A 27,143-nucleotide genomic window follows, 5' to 3' on the forward strand; every position below is an offset into this window, starting at 1 on the left:
CAGATTTATATCCCAATGGAAGAGCAGCTGTAGATCCCACCCGGCACTTAAGTAGCCTCTCTGATAGGATGTGGTCTTTAGAACAGCATACCCATTTATTTCAAGACCCATATCTTTGCTAGTATAGAATTTTGTGAGGCATCAGTTCTTTCACCTATAAATGTTAGCTGGAAACAGGAGGGTGACATGATTCTAGGAATAATTAACAGATCTAATTTGAACTACTCAATTGACTAGCTGATTCCTTATGTGATGAAAATGGTTATAGAGAATCCATATCTATGATCTTATCCACGATCTCCAAGCTGTGACCTCAGTGTCAAGCTGCTAAGATCATAGCAAAGTTTCTGAATCATAAAGTTATCCTTTGCCATCACATGCCTAGAAAAAGTTTGTTGACAGCTAAGACACCAGCAATGTCTATTGACAGGAAAAGGATAGGGGAAATTACTCTCACAAAATATACATGCAGAACTCCAATTCCTAACGTGTGATATTTTATTTCACGAGCTTACATCTGCCTCATTCTCAGTCAAATTTCCTGTCCTTAAGGGACAAACGTATGAAAGGTAGAACTTGCTATTATCTTCAAAGTCTTGTGTTAGCTGAATGACTTCATTCAGTTTGACCATTGGCCAGTCTCATTGGCTATTCTCAGGGGCTTTTACCTCCCAAGACATGTTCAATGTTTTAGCTCCATCTAAATAGCCTTTATTCCTCCCCATAACCTACCAAATCCTTCTCTGCCTCTTGAATGCCTGACCATCTTTCTAAGCCCTAATTCATGTCCCTAGACAATCATCATCATCATCATCATCATCATCATCATCATCATCATCTCTACTTCATCTAGTGTTCAGCAGTTTTGTTTTGTTGCTGTTTATTCCAGTTACTTTAGTCACACATATATCTAATGTGATCAGGTATTAAGTCACATCTTGAGGCATCAAACTTGTGAATGACTGCACCTCTGCACAATAAATGTTGGCTTCAGGACAAATCAGATCCCCCTCAAGCTTTGAAACCTGCACACCATCTAAGAGCACTTGCACCATTCTTCCCTTAAATGTCATCTACAGAGCTATATTTGGTTCAAATGTTAGAATTAGAATCACTCACTGGGTGGGTCCATGTATGAGCCCAAATCTAGATTCACTTTTCTAACCTCTTGATAAATGAATGCTTTTACATTGTGTCCACTAGGATTTGTCTAGACATAGAAGTGAAGTAGGTAGACTGAGTAATTCAAGCCAGCACTGCCCAAATAGCAGAAGCAAAACTGTGCCTTTAATTATCCAAGCAGACTAACAGAATCCCTCACTTAACGCTTCCGAAGGAAACACCATCTAAAATTCAAAGGTGCATTTGACTTTTTAATACATAGCAATCAACAGCAATTGTGCCCCATTTAACCCTGTCTGTCCAAGAGACTACATTTCTCAAATAAAGGTGAGTAGGCTGACTCTGGTATCTAATGTAATCTTTTGTTCCTTCCTTCCCCCTCTTTCTCTGTCATAATGAGCATTTGCACTCCAATGTCTTTTTCTGTGGGGTTGTGCTGTGCATGGTAATGAGAAATTCCACAGGAAAAATGTAGGTTTTCCTTTATACTGCACAGTTAATAAAAGGTAGCAGGGCATTAGGATTCTGGATTCTTGATAGCTTTTTATAGTAATCACTCATTACAGATTTGTGGATCAGTGAAGGTATCTTGGTTGAGAGAACAGACAACTCCCAGCATATCTCAACATCTCATTCATTTAGCACAATAGTAATTGACTTCTTCCTCGAGTTACAAGGTGGAGACAGGATTTCAAGCTCAGTGCCAGCCTAGACAACGTAGCAAGACTCTGTCTCTAAACAAAAGAAGCCTGGGGTTGTAGATGGACACTAGGCCGGTGTGTACCACCCTCAGTTCAATCCATAGTACAGTAATGGGGGTGGGGGAGGGAGAATGAAGACTTCCCAAAAAAGACTCCTAAACTTGCCAGCAGGGCAAGGAACTTGGACTATGCATGACATTTTCATGGGCTGTGACTGGAGAGGTACATTACCGTTCTCCAAAATCCACTGGCCATAACCCAATCACATGATTTTGGCAAACCACAGAGAAGTTTAGAAGGGAAAAGGAAACCACCCACTCATGAGAATAACACTCACCTTTGGTAAAAAGGTTACCAGTCTTTGCCATCCTTAGTCTTCCTGAGGGACTTTACAATCTTGTACATTTTAGGCAGTTACCCAGTCTTTCTCCAATGACTGAGTAGATAAACTCTTGAACTGAATATAATGTGAGTAGCTAAGAACAAAGGGAAAATGGTGCCCAAAGGATTAGAAGGATCTCTTTCTTTCATGTAAGCTCTCGGGGCTACTTGTCCTGCTTGACTACAACCACCTCCCTTTCCTTTTTTTTTTTTTTTTTTTAACAGAACTGTGTTCTACCATAGAGCATAGTGATAATGTTAGCATTGTGTTATAAATTCTGCAGCACCATATATTTTATGGTGACAAAAAATGAACCCTGAGGATGATACTTCACAAGAAAAAAAATAAAATTGACACAAAATTAGAAAAGGTCTTGAATTTATACAGAAACAGAGAAAAAGTCTTTTTTGGAAAAATTTTAAGGGCTATAACAAAACAAAAAATGGTGCTGTTATCAGAAATGTATAAATTGTAATTTAAGAATGTGACCACTTGGGTTAATTATCTGAACTTGGATGAATGGATTTATTTATTTTATTTATTTTATTTATTTATTTATTTATTTATTTATTTATTTATTTTAGTCAGTTCCCACTATTGTACTTAGCTCTTCTTGAATTCATTTCAGAGCAGAGACTAAAGGAAGTTAATATCTAAGGAGGGATGGGAGTGTTCATATTGTGGTCAGAGGCAACCCTTGGCTTACTTAGTGACCAAACACAGAAGTCTGAATTCTGAGCGGAGAGAATGGGACCTGGGTATCCCATACCAAGACTGAGTTCATAAGAAAACACCCTGATTAGCTTCACCCTAAGCATTTCACTGTTTCAAAAAAGAACCGTTTGTTACTATTGTTACACGGTTAAGTGGACAAGCCCTTGCCAAGTAGTTCATTCTGAGACTTTTGTAAAATTTCTAAAGCTTAAATGTCTGGGTTTCATTCAATTGCTAAGAGAAATGCTAAATAAAATGCCAGTGTCCTTCATATAACCCCATTAGTTTTGAAACTCGTTTTTCTAATGTACCTGTTAGAAAGAAGACAAAGAGAAAAGAAAAAAATGAGTGAGTGATATTTAGAATATATTTAATCTAAAAAAATATTTCATTTCTGAATCCTTTTGTCTAGATTATTCCATTCATTCTGACCATTTGAAAGGTTATCATGAGACAGGCAAGTGAGGCACTGACCCTGCTCCTAACCCAACGTGGACTTGGAGAAAGTGGCACCAGCCCTTCCAGCTGTGACCTTCAACCTTTGCTCTGATCTCTGGAACAGGACACACATATTTTTACACTTGAGTTTGATAGGTTTAAAAACAACAGTGTCTAAGTGGAAAGATTTAGGGCATGGAGACCAAGAAAGAAGGGAGCACGTTGGACTGGGTGCCAACCATTAGCTGTCAAGAGGAATTTGGTGTGTTCCCCACTGGCTTTTTGGTTTTGGTTTTGGTTGTTTTCATGAGATGCAGTACAAACTTCTTTCATCAGATGTTGCTTTGCTCCCATGCAAGGCTGCTTGCAAGCTGTGAAGCATGCATATTCGTTTCTATCACCAAGCTCATCCTGACTGTGTTTCTCTAGAAACGTATTCTTTCAAAACTCTGTCCCTTCTGTTAGGAAGAGATAGTAAGAAGCCTAAAAAGGACTCTGATCCATGGGGTAAGCCCTCTATCTTTAAACAGTTTAAAAAGTCTTCTCACACTGCTCCTTGTCTTTTGCAGCAAGAGCTCAGAGAATAGGAACTGAGGAGTGGGGGTGTGGGGGGGCTGCTAGTTTTTTTTTCTTCCTTCCAAAGTCAGCAACATGTTTGTTCTGTTCCTCTGAGATTCCCTTGATGAATATAAGAGGCATTGACAGAATTCCATGCAAAGTGCACAGTCTGAGGGTCCTGGCATCGCAGGCCCTTGGCATTGTCGAGGGAGGAATTAGCTGCTGCTTCCTAAATATATTTGCCACTTGGTTACCAGCTGGAGACAGAGAAAGAAGCCGAGAAGGAAGCAGAGGGCACGGAGAGCTGCGTTTTCTAAATGGTTTCAGGCCACTGGCATTTCAGCAACAGCTAATACAAACCAGATGTCAGGTGCTATGCTCCACTGGCTTTCAACTGAGGGCCTGCCTCCGTCCATGATTAATCACCTGCGCTGGTGGGTAGAGAAGGTCTACCTGGTCTTTTTGTGTGAGCAGACCTAAGGTCAGGGCCAGCAATCAAGGTGGCAGGCATGTGCCTCCCTGCCTCACTGCTGCTCCTATATGCACAGGACAACTTGAGTTTGTCCAATGAACACAAAATTAGCCAACACACTGAACTCTTGGATAGGAAGGGGATATTTGCCTGATTACACAGAAACACCTGGCAAACTTCTCCAGGACCTTGTGCCTCCTCGTTTTCTTCATCTTAGGGGTTAGCTAATGATAGAATTTTTATGTCAGACTAGAGAAATCAGCCCTGGCTTGTAAGTCCTTCCAAAGTTTGCTAGGGAGCAAAGCTTAAAAAGACATGTTTGGATTTTTTTAGATGATACAGAGACCAAGATCCTGTGGCCCCTTTCTCTCAGCCATTCAAAGCCCTGCTGAAGCTTCTTCCTCCTCTTAGGCTCTCTCTCGTCAAAAGACTCTGAGACCGGGCAGTTGTGAGGTAACACACATGGAATCCCACACTATTTCAGTACAACTAGAGAAGCAAAGAAGATAACTCTCTTTGTCTCGTCTTCTGCAGTGAAAAGGGGCTGGTATTCCGCACCAGCCTTGGTTTCTCTCATCGTGAGCTCATGTACAACTGTGAAGTGAAACTTACTCAGCCGCACTCTGGCTTGGAGAATTTTCAGAGAGGAAACCAGCTACCTCACCAGCCTCAGCTGGGGAGGATTAAGCAGGTGGATTCATGCCTAAGAAGCCCAGCATGTGTGAGTTTGAGCTACAAGGAATCTATTAGCTCTGTGTGTCTGCATAACAAATTGCCCCATGTGGCCCTTTAAAACAATGCTCCATTTACTATCAGTTGCCTTGGTGACAATCTGAGCAGAGCTTCCTCGGGAAGCTGAACTAAGATGGCACCATCTACTCTTTGCAACAACTCAGGATCCTCTCCCAAAACCAAACTCAATTCTTTGGGGCTGCATTTGGATTGAGGTCCCCATGTTCTTGTTGGCTGGATGCCAGAGTCATTCTCCACATGTGGTGGCCACTCATTCCTTAGCAGGTTGTTCCTTCATCCTCAAAGACAGTACAAGTCTCCTGAGCCAGTCAGACGTCTTTCCTTAAATCTCTCTTCCAGAAGGCTCTCGTCTAAGGTGTCCCTGCTTGCTCATATCTCTAGAGCTTTTAGAAATGTGTGTGTGTGTGTGTGTGTGTGTGTGTGTGTGTGTGTGTGTGTGTGTGTGGTGTGTGTGTGTGTGTGTGTATGCGCTTGCATGCATGCATGTATGAGACAACTACCAGGGTTACATTCCCAGCAATGATCTGCTTCACACTGAAGACTGAGAGTGAAAATTACTCCAGGGAACACTAAATTCTGAGAGACAGGAAAGTAATGGGAGCAAATCCCTGGCACGTGTGCAACACACACACACACACACACACACACACACATACACACATACACACACACATACACACACATACACACACACATACACACACATACACACACACATACACACACATACACACACACATACACATACATACACACACATACACACACATACACACACATACACACACATACACACACACATACACACACATACACACATACACACACACATACACACACACATACACACACACATACACACACATACAAACACACATACACACACACATACACACACATACACACACATACACACACATACACACACATACACACACACATACACACACATACACACACATACACACACATACACACACATACACACACATACACACACACACACATACACACACACACACACACAAAGGACCAAAGGACAGCCTGGTAGGGCATTGGCCACGAGGAGAGCTTTTGGGAGCAAATCCAAGTCAAGCAGCCAGGTTTTAGCTCAAACTAATGGTTTTTACTATTTTTGAACTGTGGAATTTTTTTTTGAAACCCATTGTAAAAATTACACATATTTTGTTTACTTTTACAACATTGAATTTCATCTGGGCCTGTCAGTACACTAAGTGATTACTGTTTAATCTTCACACTAGAAAGAAATGTGCGGTTATAGCCAGCATTATTCACAGTTTTACAGGTAAGGAAGGGAAGATGCAGAGTGAGGAAATACAGACCCGTGGTGGGAGTTACTTTTGAACCCTGGAGATTGGGTTCACAACCCTCTGGCACTTGATCTTGGTAGTGGTGTTATATGGGGGAAGGATCAGTCTCCCCACTTGTGATCAAATAGTAAAAACTAAAGTTTTTTAAACAAATTAGCTGGCTGCCACCCCTCCCATAGGGCTTGCCAGTGGCCACTTTGATTTCTCTGACTTCTAAGAGTCCTTTCATGAGAGTTCTATCAACTCAGTTACTCAGTCCAGAACTTTCTTTTAACATATCCTTTGTCTCTGTGCCCCAACTTCAAACAGGCTGCCACTCTGCTGTCTAATTTTCACTGTCTCCAGCTTATATCCTAACTCTACGAGATTCCTATTCCTCATTCACCCACCCATCCCAAACAGGTCATTTTCTACCTATGATACTGCTATCTCTCCCATTACCAACTCCCCAAATCAGACTTGGGAGCATTTGAATATTACATTGGTCTAGTTCACTTGTCCTTCCACGAATGTCATTCAAGCATTATGAGCAATGGGGCTACCCAATCTGGTAACTCGAAGCAAACTTCTATGCACAAGTCATGAGCTTATCACTTCCAAATCTCTTCTCCCAACATCCAGAGCATTTCCTTCCTGGGGCACTTAACGTTCCCCCATTCTGTTATGATAGTATTAATCTTCTAGTTTGGAGGACCCTGGAAAATAGTGGTATCCAAGTTACTCTTCTATTGCCATAAGGAAACAGGATGATCAAGGCAAATTATAAAGCAAAACATTTAATTCGGAACTCATGGTGGATGAATGTTGAGTCTATAACCACCAGGATGAGGAACATGACAGCCAGCAAGCAGGATGCTAGATCAGTAACTGAGCACTTACATCCTTCTCCACAGGTATGAGACAGAGAAAGCTGACTGAAACTTCAAAGCCTGCCCCCAATGACATACCCCACCAATAGGGGCACATCTCCTAGTTCACAAACTAGGGAATCAAGCATTCAAATATAGGAGCCATAGGGACCTTTCTTATCCCAATGGCCACAAGTAGGAACACTCATCTTTCAATCGTCTCCTGAATACAGCTGTCATCTGTATATGAGAAGCCATATATATCAGCAAGTCCTGAATTATCATCCTCCTACAACCTGAAATACAACTACCATCATCCCCAGTTATTAGACTGGTGAACTGACACACAACAGGATGTTAGGTTTTTAATCATCAAAAAAAGGGGATCACATAAAACCCTACAACAGATATACTGACTAGTCCCAGAAACTTTTGATTCTTCTCTACTGTCTTCAGTTACAATTTATTTTATTGTTATATTATTATCCTTATCATCATTATTACTGTTACTGAATCAACAATCTCAATGTGATGTGTCACTTTGAGCTGTGGTTCTTACTAGAGTTAGACATCACAATTTTCCCATGAGCTCTTTTAAAAGGTCAACCCCAGACCTTCTAGAACATAATCTCTGAAGTGGAAGGTTGATATGCCTGCTAGTTCCTTTACTTGCTTAAAATAATGTCTTTCATTATTTTCATACATTTTACTTACATTTATTCCCATCACCTTCTCTTGTACCCTTTCCTTCTGATCTCCATCTTCCCTCAAAATACTGTCTTCTTTATACTTTCATACGAACACACACACACACACAGATATATGCATACATAATATATAATACATATATTTTATAGAGAGAGAAAGAGGGAGGGAGAGAAAAGGAAAGAGAGAGGCAGGGAGAAATTGATTCTGCATACAAAAGAAAATTTGTCTTACTTTCCAATTAGCCTCAATTTTTAAAAATTCCAGAAACTTTTGTCATCTCCCTTTGTTAAAAATCACTAATTCGTGAGGACTCTGGAAAGTCCATCCCTTCTTTAATGTATTAAATTCTACTATAAAGACTTGCTAGGCTACTACTCTCCATTTAAATGCAAATGAACCATTTAATTAATAATATTCGAGAGATTATCACGGTGATACTCCTGTCAGATGGCAAGTCTGCCTCTTGATTAGATCATTTCTCTTCAGAGTTCCAAAATTCCATCGTCCATTCCTGCTTCCACAGCCAGTGCAGCTTCTGCGTGCCATGAGAGCTTTCTGCGTGTCAAATGCATTCATGCTTATGTCATGAGACTCGCGCATAACCAATGACCTAACTCTTGAGAATCTTATAAGCAGATCCAGTTTCCACATTATCTTGGCAATACTTTCATAATCCTCAAACCTCAGTTTCCACATCGGTAAAGGATTCCAAAACATCACTCTCTGGCCCCTCCTTAATGTGCACATGGCCTTTCTCATCCTGCTCGGTGAGTGAAATCCCTGTCAGTGTGTTTGAGTAGCTTTGTAGTAGTAGCTCTTTGGAGTCCTTGAAATCAGGCCATGAAGATAGCTACCCCTGCCTGAAGTCCAATCTGCCCCTCTGTGTACATTCCCCAGGGCCCGGACTGCACAGACTAAAGAGCCTCTAGCACATGCGTATGCGGCTATAAAACATGCCGTAACCTTGGAATCCTGACATCAAAAGGGAGAGCTCCACTGCCTTATAAAAAATGTGGGCTTCTCTAAGCAAACCACTCCAAACGCTGTTGTCTCCACCCCACTGGGAAGCCTGTCACTGCTAATGAGGTTCTTACGGTTCTCACCGCCCATAGCCTCTTCATCTTCCCTGAGATCTCTCTGCCCCTGAGTGTGTCGGAAACAAAATGTCCTGTCTGGTGTCCAGTGCTTAAAAATAACAGACACTGGGTTCCTGCTGCCACATGGAAACTTTACTGCGGGGGCTGCTCAGCACCCCACACTCTGGGTCATGCAAGGGAAGCAGTCAGGGGAACACCAGCACTAAGAAAGGGTTTATCCTACTGTAGGCATTCTCTAATGTCGACTTGATTTTCCATGGGCTAATTTTTCTGAAATACCAACTGCTTAAATGGTGAGAAATGTACTATAAGAAGATACTTTCCATCTATGGAGACAAGGACCTCATTTTTCAAGTAATACTGCCCAAGCTGGAGTGTAAGATTGCTCAAGTCAGTGTTCTGACAGTAGTGGTGTGCTAAATCATTTAAGCGAGGGTAGGCTGTGTGTATCCCCACATGTCCATTTTTAAGCAGGAGAACACTAGAATAAGTCACCCGTTGGCATCTGGAGATATATATATATATATATATATATATATATATATATATATATATATATATATATATATATATATTCCTCTGCTAAAAACTGAGAGTGACACTGTGTTGGCCCAGGAGATCATCAAACCATCTCTTTTTCTTTCTCAATCGGAGAGACAAATGCCTGCCCACCCACCCACTCCACCCGGAGCATGCCAATGCTTTGGTGGGGAAGAAATTTTCCTCCTCTAAGACAGCACACTCTGTCAGTTTCCACTATCCGCAATTCCTTCTGCTCCTCCAGGAGACAGAGTTGTCCTAAACATATTTCTGGAAACGCCACAAACCATTGTTTTTATTAGGGGACTGCAAAGCTTTGTAGTGAGAGGCTTTGTGTTTTATTTGTTTTCCTTCCTCTGCCCCAGCTGTTTTTGTTTTAACAGCATCGGAGGGAAGGTTAAAGTATTCGTGGCCTCTGTTAACCTAGCTCATCTCTCAGGCGGTTAGGGCTGGAAATCTGAAAGGCGAGAATGGCAGCACATAGCTCATTTGCAGGCCTGGGTTCATTCTTAACCACACCTCTACCTTCTGAAGGGGATGAGGCAGATGAGGGGGCTGATCTCAAGTTGAGTGAGCACTTTGGAGCAGAGAACTACCAGGAAAGCAGGTTACCCACACAAAAGGAAAGGAGGATTCGGTTACTACCTAGATATGATATCTAGCTGCTGCTAACTCTCCATTTTTTATTTTCAAATCCAACTTTGGAGTCAAAAAGTAACCAGGTACCTGCCATGAGCACGCACAGCCTTATGGGTAAACTAGCAATAGCACCAGTTTCTGAAATTACTAAATCTCTTTTTGAAAATTCATGCCCAGTGCTATCCCCAGAGTCCACAGTTCAATGGGTCTTGAGTACAGCCTTGGCATGTGGTGATGGATTCTACAACCTCTCCAGGCAAATCCAGGTGACACTGATGCTGCTGAAAACTAGGGAAACAGATTAACTGCCAAGCATGTCCTAGATGCCAGTTGCCATACCGATCAGGTCTCTTGCTTTAGCAGTCTTCATTTCTGCCCCCCCACCCCCCCACCCCCGTCTTCCTGAGATAATCTTATCTTTACCTTGCAGATAACAGTGAGGTTGTTTTAGGGACTAAAGTTATCCAAGTCCAGCTTGATGGCAATTCACTTAACTCCAAAGCCTATTCATTCCCCTCACAACACTCAGCCCCGAGTTTAGCAAAACAAACACATAAATTCTCTAGAAGCCAGTGTTAAAATCATCTCATTCATTTCTTTAGCTGACTGGGGCCTTCTCTGTCTTGTATGGAATCTGCAGCAGGAGAGGCTGAAGCTCTGTAATTAGCAGCTTTGTGTCTTTCAAACAGGATCTGGCTGCAGTGCCCAATCTGCAGAATGCCTGGGTGCTGTCTCGACAGCAACCATTCCTGTGCACAAGGACCCTGCCAAATATTTCTTCTGCTTTTACCAAGCTCTCTTCAAGCACGGATCTCAAAGCACACCATAATTAGTACAATCACCCACATCCTGTCTAGATGAGCAGCGTTTTATATGTACAAATTCCCCTTTGCCCCCAGGCCCTTCAGGAGAATGCAAATGTTTTCAACTTTAAAGAGTGAGGAATAGAGTAATTGAAAGGAGCTGTATCTTGGCCAATACCAAAGACCTCAAAGGCATTTAGAGTTGACCTGTATGAGAAAGCATGGTGACTATAAAATGTGTCGTGGTCGCTTATCAGCCGTAACTGTGCTGATAAGTGGTTCAAAGACAGGAAAGACGGAACAAGAATGACCCTTCCAGTGCTTACAAATCAGATAAACTCAGAACCAAAATTCTGACTGGTTTTATTAAGTTTTCGAAGCTTCTAGAAGTAGTGACGTGGTGACACTCGCTTATGATCCAGTTACTTGAGGTAATTGAGGAAGAGAAGACAGACGGGGCCAATTAAGTAGCAGGGCTGTCCAATGATAGATGAGTCATTGTAGGCAAGTGCAAAGATAATGCCACTGGGAAAAGCAATTTAAATCATCTGTGTACTTCCCAACCAGGAAATCCTCCGAGTCTTTGAGGGGGAATATTTAGGAACCATCAGGCCCAGCCTGATGAAGTCATCTGTTCACCGTGTAGCTAACAATCAACAAAAGTGCTGAGCACACGAGAAGACAGGCCATATGGAACACATTTGGGTGGCTGGGATATGTATCCATGCCTTCTCTCAGTCACCTTCATATCACATCTTACCACGTCCCTCTTCTAGTCTGTTGGCCCATTTTCCCTATTCTATGTTCTTATCTCCCTAGATGTGCAGTTCCAAAGTATAGGTGAATTTTTAAGGCAAATAGCACCCCTCCTAATTTCTACTTTTATACTTCAAAAAGGACACCCCATGTACACATACAAGCTCCCAAAAGACATTTCAGCATATTATAAAGCAATTCTTTTTTAAATGACTTAAGAAGTTGTGACTACTCAGTAGAATTTATACAGATGACCCTGCATATTTACACACAATTGACAAATGTAGAATTGGAGAGCAGAGACATCATTTTTATTGTTGTTCCTTTGGGTTCTCAAAGGGGGGGGGGAAATATATACATGAAAATAAACCATTCTTGCAACTCCCTGTCTCTTTCAATCCAAAGGCCCTCTTAGAATCTCAGAGAAAAGCTTGTTGTCAGTGGTTGTCACATTGAAAAATACCTGGAATATTGTTTCATCTCCTGCATGCTTGCTCTCTCTCTCCTCCCTTTTAGTTCACCCCCCATCACATTTAAATGTTGGGTTCTTCCATCTGTCCACAAGCATCCCTCCTCTTTCTTTGGGCCATTGTCCCTTGCTCTGGCTCATCGCAACTCACTTAGTCCTCTGCCAACCTCCTATGGTACCCGTCATTGCACCACTGCATTGCTTCTCTAACTGGTTGCTCTTCTCTGGTGTTTTTCTACCTAATTACTTATTCACAGTTTAGATCCCAGCCGGGTCATCACTGGAGTCAGGCTACCTTGTTCTTGCTCTAATCTCCCTAGTGTGAACTATCATAGCACCACATAACTTTCCTTTACGATGTTCATTAGAGTTATGGATGTATCTCTATCATCTATAACTATCTCCATCCATATCCATATCTATATCTATCCAATCGGACTGTTTGATTTCACGCCTCCCTTCCCACCAATCACGATCTTTCTCCATTGATGTATAGTTTCCTCTCATTGCTGCCAGAGAACTTTGTCTGTTCTCCACAGCAAGCCATCACTTTTCTTAACCAATGACTGACTCTATCTCATGGATTCTGCTAAAACCTTTTCTCCTCTTCTACTAATACTGTTCTATCAAGTGTTAGTTTTAAGTTTTTCTAATCTAAACTCTACTAGCAAGAAGATATCTATCATCTCTTTGCAAAAATTCCTGTGGCAGTCTATATCATGATTCCCTGACCAATATCCAAATGAACACCCCCTTAGGCCAAGGGAATCTCTACCCCCTGTCTGTGGCCAGGATTAGGAAACTAGAATGCAACAGATGTTTTGTTTTCATATTTTTTTTATTTTTTCTATCATAATCTGCTTACCAGGAAGTAAGAATCTTCCTTGAAACCTGGAGTTAGATAAGGAACAATTACAGAAAAGCGTTGGCAAATGAGGCATTTAACATCCTACCTCTTGATGTTCTACTCAACAAAATCTTCATTCCTCTGTGTATACAGTTGGCATTATTAATCAATTAATGTTAGGTCTCTTTAGAACTAATGATCAAAGAAAATTTGTGAAAGAAGATCTAAATGTATTTGGGGAATGATCCATCTTATCATTCAACACACTGGACAACTAGATAAACAAATGACTTCAGGAGGACAGTCTGCTGGTTCACTTTAATATACATATATATATGTATATATATATGTATATATATACACATACATAATCTTTAGGACCCCACAGCCAAAGTGGAAGGGTTTCACAAGGTCTCCCCTTTACCAGGCTTTGGACTCTTAATCCTCAATGTCTGCCTAACCCTTTACAACACAAGGCCTTCGAGTTCTCCACTTTTTCTATTATAAAATATGGGCATGACTGTGATCAGTTAATATTGTACAGGTAGAAAACATAGCCACCATCTATTCATTATCTTGACAGAACCCTAGTGTTCAGGTTAACAAACCAAATTCCAGAACCCAATTTCTTAGGCTAAATTCTGGCTTGAGTAAGTATTTGCTTTCCCTTAGGTATTATATAAGATTCCAGTACCTACCTTGATATTGTCATAATAAAATAGTAATAGATAAGTTACAAAAGAGTACCTGTCTATAACTGTGATGACATTATATATATATGGATTATAATCATTGTTATTGCTGACATCTTTTCAATATTTATTTAATTCTTTCTGTGTCTCTGTCTCTGTCTGTCTGTCTGTCTGTCTCTCTCTCTCTCTCTCTGTGTGTGTGTGTGTGTGTGTGTGTGTGTGTGTGTGTGTGTGTGTGTGTGTATGGGTAGATCAGAGATTGTTTCTTTCCTTCAACCTTGTGGGATGCAGAGATCAAACTAAGGAAATCAGACTTTTGCCTGTAACCACTGATCCATCTCACCAGCACTCTATTCATATTATTTATTGTGATTGCTGTATCCTGCGTGGTCAAAGTAGTGGCCATCTGTCACTAGAAATATTTGCTCATAGGTGACAGAAAAGATCACTTGCTAGTTCACACAACAAAAAGTCCAAATGATGATCCTAGCTTACCCATGGCTAGATACAAGTGTTTCACTTAAGACATTCACTATCTGTGCCTCAGGTTGTATCACAATCAATAACATTCTTGACAGGTTTCCTTAGCGAGTTGACAAAGATCTAGTTTCTCATTCTTTCCCTTCTGAAACAAAGACTGATATTTCCAAATATTTTTTTCCATCATTGAACCAACAATCAGAAGGATAGAATATTCCAATAGGCCAAATCAATGCAACAAAAGAAGAAGTGTGTCAAGTTTATGCAAATATCATCAGCTACTGGAGGAAAGATGCTGAACCGAAGGTTCCACAGTTCAATCATTTTTCAAGGACCAAGATGACTGCAATCAACATGTTTCCTGAAGTTTTCACCTTTCTTCTCTAGAGAGTTACAAACACTCAGCAGTGATATTCAAAATGTTGAATAACTTGTAAATAACCTTTATCTGAAATAAATGAGCACCTAACTAATAAGAATGGAAGTCAGCTAGAGACAGCCACAACTACAGTAACACATTCCTTCTGAATAGTAACCCTTTGCCAAAGGCTAGTACTGAGTTAACTTCTAGGGCACTTAAATATTGAATCCCATTCGTTCTCATTGAGTAAACACCCTCTAACTCTGGCTTGTTTCTTCGTCTATATCCATTAAGGAAGGACTGATAGAAGCAGATTTCTTCAGAACTTTTTCTTCTCCTTATGAAACTGACACATTACCTACTGCACTAACGAGGTCCCTTTTCTCTTCCTAATTCCCTTCATCATCTTATGTATGTGACCACAGGATTAAGGCACTTTGGATAGAGAATTTTTGTTTGTTTGGTTGGTTTTTTTGGAGCTGGGGCCCGAACCCGGGACCTTGCACTTGCTAGGCAAGCGCTCTACCACTGAGCTAAATCCCAAACCCCCGAGGATTTCTTTTAACTTAACTAAGGCATCAATATGTATGACATAGACACATGTCTTGCCTGTCCTGTTTCAGACCAATGTTGTCTTTACTTTCTGGCTGAGAAAATCAGAGGTCCTTTTTTTCCATCCCCTCTCTAACACTACCAAATGCTTATGAAACAAACCTGGTCTCAGCTGGCCCCATCCTTCGTTGGTGGCATGTTATTTCTTTAAATTGAAGTTAGATAAATTTCCCTTCGATTAGAGACTTAGTCTACTACTTTAATGGGCTGGTTCAGTTTGGATAAAAAATGTTACCAATAACTGATTTGTGTGTGTGTGTGTGTGTGTGTGTGTGTGTGTGTGTGTGTGTGTGTACATACATTTCTTATTACACTCTCTTCTCATGAGTTAATGATTAAAACACTGGGCATAGAGTCTATACAGAAGAGGTACTTGCTCCCACTAGTGCTACAGCACTTAACACACCCTTCTCCCATCTTCTCTCCCAGGCACAACACAGTACTTGTGTCTGATCATCCTATTTCCAACTCCTCTTAGCTGATAAGCAAGCCCACAGGGAGGAAAATGCTTGCCAGGTTGAGCTAACCTTTACTTCCCTCTTCCTGATGGAGACAGAAGGGATTCATGTCTGTGTCCTTTCAGGTGTGCAGAGAATACAGCAACTTAGAGAAAACATAAAATATTTCCGACGGCGACTTATAGAGATGGGATTCATCATCTATGGCAATGACTACTCTCCCGTGGTCCCCGTCCTCCTCTACATGCCTGCTAAAGTGTCGTGAGTATCCACTGACCCTCAGAATCATGCCAATGCCCAGTGTGTCATAACAAAGATGGGATGTTTGATACCATGAGGTTTCTCTGTTCATGAACTAGATTATGTGCTTGGAGAGGTGCTTGAGTTTTGACCTCAGACACGCAGCTTCTCAGAAGCCATCTGCCCAGCATCTTCAGAAGTTTTTCCATGTACCTTGCAGTAAAGGAAACAGGCGCCAAGGCCCACCTCTTTACACCATTTTCAAGCACTGGAAATTTGGGGGAATGGCTTATCTGAATTGTAAGAAAGATGGTCTTGAGCCTCCTTCTAACACGAGACTGTCCCTCCAACACATAACCTCAGTATTGGAGCTTTCTGTTTGACCAACTGCGAGGGTTTGTATATGCTCAGCCCAGGGAGTGGCACGATTAGAAGATATGGCCCTGTTGGAGTAGGTGTGTCACTGTGGATGTAAGCTATAAGACCCTCATCCTAGCTGCCTGTATGTCAGTATTCTGCTAGCAGCCTTCAGATGAAGATATAGAATTCTGAGCTCCTCCTGAGCCTGCCTGGATGCTGCCATGTTCCCTCCTTGATGATAATGGACTGAACCTTGGAGCCTATAAGCCAGCCCCAATTAAATGTTCTCCTTATAAGACATGCCTTGGTCATGGTGTCTGTTCACCGCAGTAAACCCTAACTAAGATACCCATCATCCATCTACCTGAACAGATAGATAATTTAGAATACAAAAAATACCATTAAAAGAATTTGGAGCCTAGCCTGTTGAGAACTCATTCTGAGTAGCAGTAAGTCATAAATTCTCAAAAGACTCATTCTTCTAAACATATCCTTATGTGATTTTTGCCACAGCAAAATATCAAGCAGCTGAAACTTGCATGTGAGTGAGTCATTTAGCAGGCTATACCATCAGCTTCAGTCAACCCTTTGTTCACAGATGTAGGTCAAAGAAACAAAGCACTGAGTGCCCAAGGAGACAGAATACACCAGCATCCTGCTCAGTGCAATGGCGGGAGAGGAATGATAATGGAGATTCTACAGAGCCATTAATCTAACCAGACTCCACCTTCTAAGTTTTGAGGGCACAAAAGAACACATGCACTTATTCAAAAATGACTAGATAAATAGCATACTTGAGAAGGAAGATTTCAAACTTAGAGCATGTCTACCTAATATTTCATCATTAGCTCAAAGGAAGGCACTCAATATAAACTGGTTGAAGTTCACAATGCACGGTAACAGAGGAAGAGCAGTAAGGGGCATGCAGGAAGCTAGAGACCGGAATTAGAATCTCAACAAGTTAGACGACTGAATAGTCCAATGAGGAGTCCATTAATAGTAAAAAAAAAATCACACGTTTTTAATTAAATTTGTTTTTATTCTGATACATAAAATATAAGAACTATATACATTAATAGGGTATCACGTGACATTTTTTCATGGTGAAAATGTTTTTTAAACATTTTTGAGCTTGTAGAGATATATAATATGTCATTTTGATACATAGTCAGGACTGAATTTCAAATGCATTTCAGATTTACTAAGACAGTATATTTCATGTCACAATGATTCGCGATGTTGTAGTAAGAGGTTCTGAATCAGTTTGGGCTCCTCTTCTCCCTTAGAGAATCTTGGACAAGTGAGCCAACAGCTTCTGAATACCAGTTTCCTCCTGATGAAATAAGATATATTAGTGCTCCATTCCTGAGATTAAATACTATAAAGGGCTGAGGATATAATTCAGTCATAGAACAGTTACCTGACACACACGAAATCCTGGCCCCACTCTGCAGTACTGAAGGAAAAGAAAAGGTATCTACAGCATCTGGAATGATGCTTGTCATGTAAGAGTTATTCAAGCCCTGCTGTTGTTAATAACTCGAATCACATTAGTGCTTACTACAGCTCTTGACTCAATGTATTCCATCATTGTCAACTACTAGTACAGCCACTGTGCTAATTAGTAGTAGTTTCAACTGAGAAGACAGTTAAGTTGCCATGGTGGTATGGTTCCCCAAGATAATTGTTGTAGTTAATAAAGAACTCCTGGAAAAGTACTGAACAAACCGTGACTCTGCATTACTTATCCTAGATTGGACCACAAGTCCTGGTTCCCTGCCTTTTATAGTTGTTGTTCAGGAGAAGCTAACATTGCTTATGTTGGTTATATTCTAAATAAGGATTTTTAACCTTTCTAAACACTCACCATGGATGTAGTCATTGCTCCCAGTTTATAAATGGAACTATGAAACTAACAAAGGCTTAGACTTCTTCCTTAGATTCACCCAGGTTGTAATCAGGAACCTAAGAATCCAACGCCATTTTCCTTTGCCCATAGACTGGAGCTCTGAAACCTGCAGCACAGTCTTTCAAGCTTTAGTCTACATCTCATTAAAGCAACACAGAGTGCTGAGCTAACAGTCTTGAATGTTGTCTTTGACAACTCAAATTGCATCAGTCAGCTTGACCAAAAAAAAGGCTATTTAAGGAAACCCAGGCTAGGTGGCATAGAAAGTCGTGGGGTCTATTTGTGGGGACAGTTATCTGAAGGACATTGCCCACCTGCCTGGCACTGCTTCCTTCTATGATGTTCCTTCTGTTGAAAGGTTATATGTAGAGAAGCTTTCAAAACAGGGAGTAAATTGTATGAGCTGGTGTGAGTGCACTTGTTTTCATTTTCACGTTTAAAACCTTTGATGCCAGGGATACACAGAACAGTTGCTAAAATGACTCCCCAATCCCCATCACTTAGGTAAAATCACTGAGTGCACAGCTGTAATCATAACTCTGGGGATACAAGGCAGGCAGATCCTTGGGGCTCCTGGGCCAGTCGATCCCACCAAACTGAAGAGTCTCAGGCCCAGTAAGCTTCAAATTAATAATTAAAAGAGAGGTAATGAAGCTGAAAGGGAGTGGGCAGGATTTGGGAGACATTAAAGTAGGAAGTGTGGGTGGAAATGATGTAAAAACACTATTTATGTATAAAGTTGTCAAATTTCATAATAAAATATATATTGAAAAAAAAGTGGAACAGAATTGGAGAGGACAGTCCAAACCCACCTCTGCTTCCTAGTGCACACATGTCTACATACATGCACATAAACACACAAAGTTTTTAAGAATTCAAAGTTACGATGTTCTTAAAAATGGAGAGTTCTTCATAGTCCTCTACCCATATGAGATTAAAAATAATATCAAGTGTGGTGTAGTTTTGAATATATTGCAACAGTACAATCATCTGTGGTGTTTCGTACAATGTAATTCCTGCCATAAAATGTGGAAATCAGTCTGGCAAGATGGCTCTGCAGGTAAAGACACTTGCACCAAGCCTGATAACCTGAGTTTGATTCCTGGAATACACGTGGTGGAAGGAAAAAAAGACTATAAAATTATGTCCTCTGACCTACATACGTGTGCCATGGCACACATGCCTTCACACATCCACACGAAATAAACAGGTATAAAAAACTCAAGTACACACAGAGAGAGTATAGTACATTCAGCCTGCGGTACAAGGTTTATACTTCCCCTAAATGTCATTGTCACTTGGAAATTTTGGTATGCAAGTTGTTATTGTGCCACATCCACTGCAATGCTAATGTTTATTATTATTATTATTATTATTATTATTATTATTATTATTATTATCATTACTACTACTACTACTACTACTACTACTACTACTACTACTACTACTACTTTATATTCTTGGTAACTTCTAGCCTATGGCAACTCTGATTTCCTTTGAGGGTTACATATCCAGAGACTCATTATATAAAATGTTATCATCTATATTCTCTGAGATAGTCTAAGTTTTAAATTCAGAAATGTTCCTGGGAGGCCCTAGATTATCCTAACGAACAAACGGTTATATAGTTTTTTGCAACATTCTTTGACAAAACTCACTTCCTTTGATACAAAGGGACCCGTGTCAGACTGTGAAATGGTCTTCTGGGAGCCCTGACACCTAGCCTGAGATCATGGGTCAGGTGGCCTGTATCTAGCAATAAAGCACTTGACTTGTTTCTCAGACAATTCTGTGCTCTCATCCTGTGCAGTGCTGTGGGCAGCCTTCCATAGGGTGATCAAGAAGGCAGAAAGAACAGCCCCTGTTTTCAAACTTTCTCAGCTAGAAAGTTTTGCCGCCTTGTAGCCCTCTCGGTAGAAATCAAAGCGGGGATTCTTGCCTTGTCCAAGCCAGAGCGGCAGAAGGATTGTGTGTTCAGTTGATTTTTAGAGTCTCCACTGTTTTATTTGATAATGAATTCTGCACAAGGCAACCAAATAGCAAGGTGGATGAATGGGCGGGCAGTCTGATTCAGTTATCTTTTCTAAAATATGGCTATGCTTCCAGCCTAACATAGTATGCCAGCAAGCACTTAATGCTAAGAACAGACATGAGACCTTGACATCACTGTAGCTAGAGCCACTCAGCAATTAAGATTTCCTGCAGAGGGTGACAGAGCCCAAAGAGAAAAAGAACTTATTGGGGGCAGGAGAGGGTGTTCCTTTTTGATCTGACTTTGGCTTTTAGAGTGAGCGATTTAGAGTCTTTGAGTTTAATATTCTGGGATCGTTACTGATGTTAACTTTGAAATAAACAAAGAGCAGAAGGATGGAAGGAAGAATGGAGGGAAGAAGAGACTTACAGGTTTCTCTACCTCCAAGAGCTTTGTAGTCAGTCCTATGGCTGGCATCCTATAGGCTGCAAGCACCCATGAGGTTCTCTTACCTCATGAATCGCCTCATCCCTTGAGGCCAGACAATAGGTCATTCTGCTTGTACACATCCCCATATGTTTACTCACAAATAAAAAAATAAAAAAGAAAGAGGAGACCTTTGCCAACACTTTCTTCTCATTTGATGTAGCATGTACCCTTCACTTCTGGTGTAGGGATATCAAATCCTGATCTCCAAATTACAGTCACTAAGTATCCCTTCTTGAAATGTCCACAATCAATGCTGCAGTTCAACCTTTTTAAAACACACAGGTTTACATTTAATAAATGTTATTCCCATGTCATTACATTATACTAGCTGTTTCGATTCCTAGTCCATGAACTCTGCAGATCAGGAAGTTCACATCAGTGCAGGATTGTTTCACCAGCATGTCCTGCCCAATACCGAAGGCTCTGTACTGACCGCTATCCAACCACTGTGACAGCTTCCATCTGTGTCCCTTCCTTCACTAGGTAGGAGGGACAACAAGTCATTGTCCTTTCTGTTGACGTGTTGTGTGGAAGAAAGGTTTAATCATCCTTTTCTTAATATCATTTTTAAAAAGAACAACTAAACATATCCTCTTTTTCAGTGGGATAATTCTATCTTCTCTCAGTTAACTTTTTTTCCTCTTTCCCTAAGTGCTTTTGGAAGACTTTTGCTTAAGAAAAAGATTGCGGTGGTGGTCGTTGGATTTCCAGCTACTTCTCTGCCAGAAGGTCGGGCTAGGTTCAGCCTTTCCTCAGCTCATACTCGGGAGATGTTAGACACAGTGAGTATCCATCTACCAACAGAGTGACTACGCCTGCTACCACAGATGCTGAGCAAACACTTTCCCTGAGACATCGTAGGGTTCTCTAGAGCGACTTACAAAAAGAAAACTCAGGACCAATAAAACTCACTGCTAAATGTTTTTAAAGAAACAAACAGACAAACAAATAAACAGAAAGAAACCACTGTGGTGTGCCAGTAATGTCCAACAACATGCCCAAATTAACACAGAGAGAAGAAAATCCATTTACTGAAGACTGGATTAAAGTCAGAATTCTGGTTTCATAGAAAAGCCTGAGTAGTCAAATGTTTTATTTGTCTGCTCTGAAAAGTAAAGCTCATCTTACATGCACCTTAAGGGTTGTGGCCTGGTTTTTTAACAGGTACAAAAGCATCTGTAACAAAATATGAGCTAAATTAAACAATATTTATAGGAAAATGATACTTTTTTATATAATATCAATCACATTTGAGTGAGGAAGTAGTCATTTAAAATGTATTTTATTGTCACTTCGTTCTACGTTTTATACGAATAATATCAGGACACTAAACCATTGCAGTCAGTCTGAAGTTAACTAACCCATAATATGAATGCATTTTTATAAGCAATGATGTGTAAGAATCATATTCAAAACCTGGAACAAAAAGATTAGACAATGTTGACAAGCTAGATTAATAACAAAGTGATGATAATTCCAGACAGAATAAGTTAACCATGAGAAGACACAGGGAACTCTGTGGGAGCAGAAAAGTGAGGTTGATTACTACCGTACTGAATCCTTACAAGGAAAGTGACTTTTCAGATGGGCATTGTTAAGTAACAATTATGAAGCCTCGCTGGGTCTTTCTGACCAGTAGAGCAACATGATCAGTCACGGTGAAGTAAGTGTGACAAGTGGGTTAGAGAGGAAAGAGCTCAGTGAAAGGGACATGAAGTGGAGCCATCTAAACTAAACAAGAGTTGACAAGTGTTTTCCATCCAGTGGTGATGGAAACAACAACAAAGATGAATCTACAACCACACACTATGAATACATGACTTGCCAAGGTTTGACAAGTCATTCAATGGAGGGGAAGCCTGAGCAGAGAGGACCAAGGGTATTTCTCTAGCTCTCCAGGCTTGGCGAGCAGAAGGATGGGCAAATGATACATGAGAAGAAATGGTAAGTATCAGAGTATCCATCTTTAGTGAGAAGGGAGGAATACGGCCAATGCAGACCTGTACACTAAGAGTATGTGCCTCTGCACTGTTGATAACAGTGAAAGCTGATTCTAGAGCTCAGGAAGAGTTGAAAGCCTAGAGCTACTGTAGTTTACAGAACTGTGGATATGTGGAAGCCAAAGATAAAAGACCAAATTGTTGAGACATGAACAACAGTGGTCAGAGGAAAGGCAGACTCTGGGAGAGCACCTACTTCCTGAGACATGGAATTGCAGGATGAAAATAGGTAGAATGTAGGTAGAGCTAAAATTGCCAGGAAGGCTGTATATTCTATAGTACACTAGACACCAAACAGTTTCCAGAAAACAAAAAAAAAAAAAAAAAAGCGGAAAAGCTACCTAAATATAAGAAAGTTCAAATAGGGTAAGAGATGAGAAGAAACTTTTAAACTAGCAATTACTGGGAGCTCGGTGTTCCTCAGAGTGGGCGGTTTTATGAGAATGCAAGGAACAAAAAGGAGAACACAAGGACTAAAAGGGTGAAAAGTATTCTTTGAGCTTGAATTACACACATACACACTACAGTGAGAGAGGGCTGCAGATGCAGGGAGGAGGGTAGAAGGAGAAGCAGATGGGTGAGGGAAGAGATTAAGACAAATACAGAGACAGAACAGGTCGAAAGAGGGGTGAGAGAGAAAGAGCCACGGGAGAGATAGAGAGACAGAGAGATGGCAACCCAGGGAATGGGGCAGAAGAGAGGAGAGAGGCAGAGACAGAAAGAGATAAATAGAGACAGAAACAGAGATAGAGAGACAGTGATTGATAGACAAGGGGGAGGAAAGGGGAGAGGAAGAGATGGGGAGGAGGCAAGAGACAGACAGAGAAGGAAATGAGGGGAGACAGAGGAGATAAATGAGAAGAGACAGAGACAGAGGCAGAGACAGAAAGAGACTGAAAGAGAAAGGAAAGTAGAGAGAGAAAACCAGACAGAGAGACAGAAGGGGAGCGAGGGAAAGAAATGATGGGAGAAATTGAAAGAAAAAAAGAGAGGAGAGAGGGGAGGGGACAGAAGGAAGCTGGAGGAAGGCTTGTACTATTTACACAAGGAAGTAAGAAGACAGCAAGGAGGACACCTTACAAACTGAAAATGAACAGGGAATAAGCTCCAAAAGGTGACAGAAATGAGACGCATAGCAGAGAAGGCATCTTACCCTTTCTAGTCAAAACACCGTTAAGACATCAAATATAGCTAACTGTAATAACCAGACATTGAGCTCACATTTACAAATTCTTCATTGCTATAAAATACCTGGCATGCTAGGAGCACTGCTGTGTCAACTCAAGAGCTACTCTTGAGCTCATACATGCATTTCAGTGTAAACTCGTGAGCCATTATTGAAGATAACATAGAGTGAAACTTGAACCTGTTCAACAGTTAAGGGGCTAAGGTAGCAACTGGACATGAACACTCATAGATTATAAACAACAGTACACAAAAGCAGTCAGAGGGCCGGGGAGATGGTCAGTTGGCAAAGTGCTTGCTGTCTGTCTGCAAGAACTAGGACCTGGGTATGGATTCAAAGCCGTCATGTAAAAAGCTGGGTATAGTAGCATGTGTACCTGCAATCCTAGCACTGGAGAAGCAGAGCTTAGCAGAGCCCTAGAACTTGTTAAATTCGTAACCTTCAGGTTCAGGGAGACCCTGTCTCAACTATTAAAGTGGAGAACAATACAGAAAGTATTGGCCTGGCCTATGCCTTGCCTTCGGGCACATATACATACATTCATGTCTTGGATGTGTGTGAATACATGTGAGTACACATACATGTTCAAAACATCCACAAAGAAAAAGAGAGGGGGGAAGGTATCATTCAGATATCAGGTTGGGAACAGAAAAGAGACAGGCTAGTGTAACAACTTCCTTTTCTGGCTCCTTTGTGACAGCTCTAGCTGTCTTTTTACTCTAGCTCTTTTTACTCTACTTCTGAGGGAAAGATGATAAATACACACCCACCCAGTGGCTTCTCGGTAGTACCTCAGGAGAATATGTGTCTGCTTCCTTAAAATCGCCTCCAGTATAAACCCCATGCAGTAAGAATGTCCTCCCTTCTAACCCCTGTCTCAGAGACACCCATGACTCTACGGTATTCTTCCGTCGTACTTCAGCAAGGACTTTGATACAAAACTGAAATGTGTGTGGCCATGATTCTTTGCGAGTCTAAGTTATGCTATTCTACCAAGTGTAGGAATGGGCATTTTAAAAATGAGTTTTGGGAGGATTGAAGAGGTAGCTATGAAGTTATATGCAAGTCTTAAGATAAAGGAAAGATTTAGATGGGGCAGAGGTCTTAAGTTCCTTTCATCGCATGCCTAAAACAGAACATTCACAATGTTGACCTAGAGCATTCGAGAGGATTATCGTCCGTTACTTCTCTAGAATGCTAATGGAGATTAGCTCAGTTGATAAAATACTTACATGCAAGCATGAGGACCTGAGTTCAGTTCCCAGAACCCACTTTTAAAAAGCTTAGTGTAGCGACATGTGCTGGTAATACGAACACTGGAAAGGCAGACAAGGAGGAATTACTGAAATGGCACTGACCAGCTAGCTTCAGGACAGCAAGAGGCCCTGTCTCAAGAAACAAGACAGATGACTCCTGAATAATGACACCCATGGTTGTTCTCTGGTATCGCACATATGTACACACACCTGCAGGTCTTACAAGCCAAATCCCGATGCTATGGATTTTTGCTGGAAAAACATTACTATGGGTCTTTGGAAAGTTTACCATTAACCTGAGCTCTGCAAAGCAGGCCACTGAGGAGTTGAAAGATAACTTATGGAAGGACATCTCATTGCAGGTTTTGGAAGTTGTTGATAAAATCGGTGATCTCCTGAATGTGAAATATTTCCCATACAAGAAGTCAGGACGGGCTGTACTCTACAATAAGGAGAATTTTGACAATGAAGCAAGCTTTGAAGAGAAGAGCTCTGAACCAGAAGCCTAAGTTTCCTGGCTCTAAATAGAACATAAAGACTACCAGAAAGACCTCCCTCCCTCTTTATCTCAAAAGTAATATAATTGTATTTTACCCCTTCTAAGAACAATTTTATTTTTCAAACAAACTTAATTGAAGAAGGGAAATAATCATTTATTTAATGTCTCAAACTTGCTGCTACAAAGTGAAAGAATATAATTCTAGATTTAAGTTTTCCCTCTTCTTTGCTGTAAATACACACATACGTGCAAATGGTAGTAAGCCTATGTTTTAGCTGCTTTTGGGTCAGGCCTTATCAAGGGCTACAACTAAAATGAAAGGATTTTGATTTTTTACTTGATAATCTTCCTGTGTACCATCTGCACACAAGAAAAAGTGTCAGAGAGGAGCTGGGTCCCTCGTTCCACCCGAAACAGTTCATATGTGTCGTGGGAAGCTCCAGAAAAGGAGAAGACAATGTTGCTTCTGTTTGTCACATTTGGACTTTATCCAAGGACAGGTGTCAAAAGACACAGTTAATGCTTGGGAGAGAATACAGAACTGGCTGGTGGTGAGCAGAGACGTCTTTGAAGTGAGCCTCCTTTTTCCTCTTGATGTTCTCCTACAGCTTTATTGTTAAGCTCTAAGGACTGGAAAGTTCATGTCTCTTGTTTTCTAAAGAGGAGGAAGAAAAGCAATCACAAGCCAGTTTTGGACCTAGACTAAAACTATAAAATTAAAACAACCCAAATGATGCTGGTGCCATGCAGAGGGAGCCTAAAAACGCTTGGCCTTTATTGCTTTAAGGAACATCTTCCCATTTTTCTATTGAATTCTGAGTACATAGTGAAACTCAATTTCCCTTACAACACATTCCCAAATTGCACTTGAAAAAAAGGATTGGTGCATTATTTAAGGTATTTAAAAGTCTCTTTTAAGGCTATACAGATTCAGGTCCAGTGAATCATATCCTCCCTAGCACATCTACTCAGATTTAGTGAGAAGTGGCATTGCACACTTTTATGCAACTATGATTCACCCTCCTCACACACACAAAAATGACACACTCGTCTCTGAAAAATTAGTCCTCGGCTAATTGGTTCTAGTTGGTATGGAAAAAGCCCGTGGAAAAGCTTATCTTTAACAAGCTCCCAGATGGTGCCCAGACTTGGAAACTCCAAAGAGCAGTGGTGACCTTTTAGCCAAGCTTCTGTAACAGTTCGAATGAGTTACAGAACATTCCACTCCATCAAATGACACTGTAAACAAATCACTTCAAAAGAGGTTTGGCTCTGTGTGACACAGATGGGCCCAAGCTTTCATGCTGTGCAGGGAGACAGAAACTCAACCTACAACAAGCAGCGCTGGACAGGCCAACACTGATGCTCAAAGATCATTCAAGAAGAAAGAGATCCTTGTGGGAAGCTTTTTAAAAAGTATAGCCCACTGATGGATTATAATATTTTTAGGG

At 40.9% G+C, this 27,143-nt stretch overlaps 1 protein-coding gene across 1 annotated transcript in view; it reads left to right on the top strand.

Moving 5' to 3' along the window:
* Window positions 1-26,561, top strand: part of Sptlc3 (serine palmitoyltransferase, long chain base subunit 3) — a 128,632-nt gene extending 102,071 nt beyond the window's left edge. Inside the window, 3 exon segments of the mRNA NM_001106517.1 lie at window positions 15,907-16,042; window positions 21,404-21,533; window positions 25,556-26,561. Of these exon segments, the coding sequence (NP_001099987.1) occupies window positions 15,907-16,042; window positions 21,404-21,533; window positions 25,556-25,702 (413 nt within the window). The 3' untranslated portion in view covers window positions 25,703-26,561.
* Window positions 26,562-27,143: the final 582 nt, after the last annotated feature.

The sequence above is a fragment of the Rattus norvegicus genome, chromosome 3, assembly GCF_021556685.1.
Source record: "Rattus norvegicus strain SHRSP/BbbUtx chromosome 3, alternate assembly SHRSP_T2T, whole genome shotgun sequence".
NCBI classification, from domain to species: domain Eukaryota; kingdom Metazoa; phylum Chordata; class Mammalia; order Rodentia; family Muridae; genus Rattus; species Rattus norvegicus.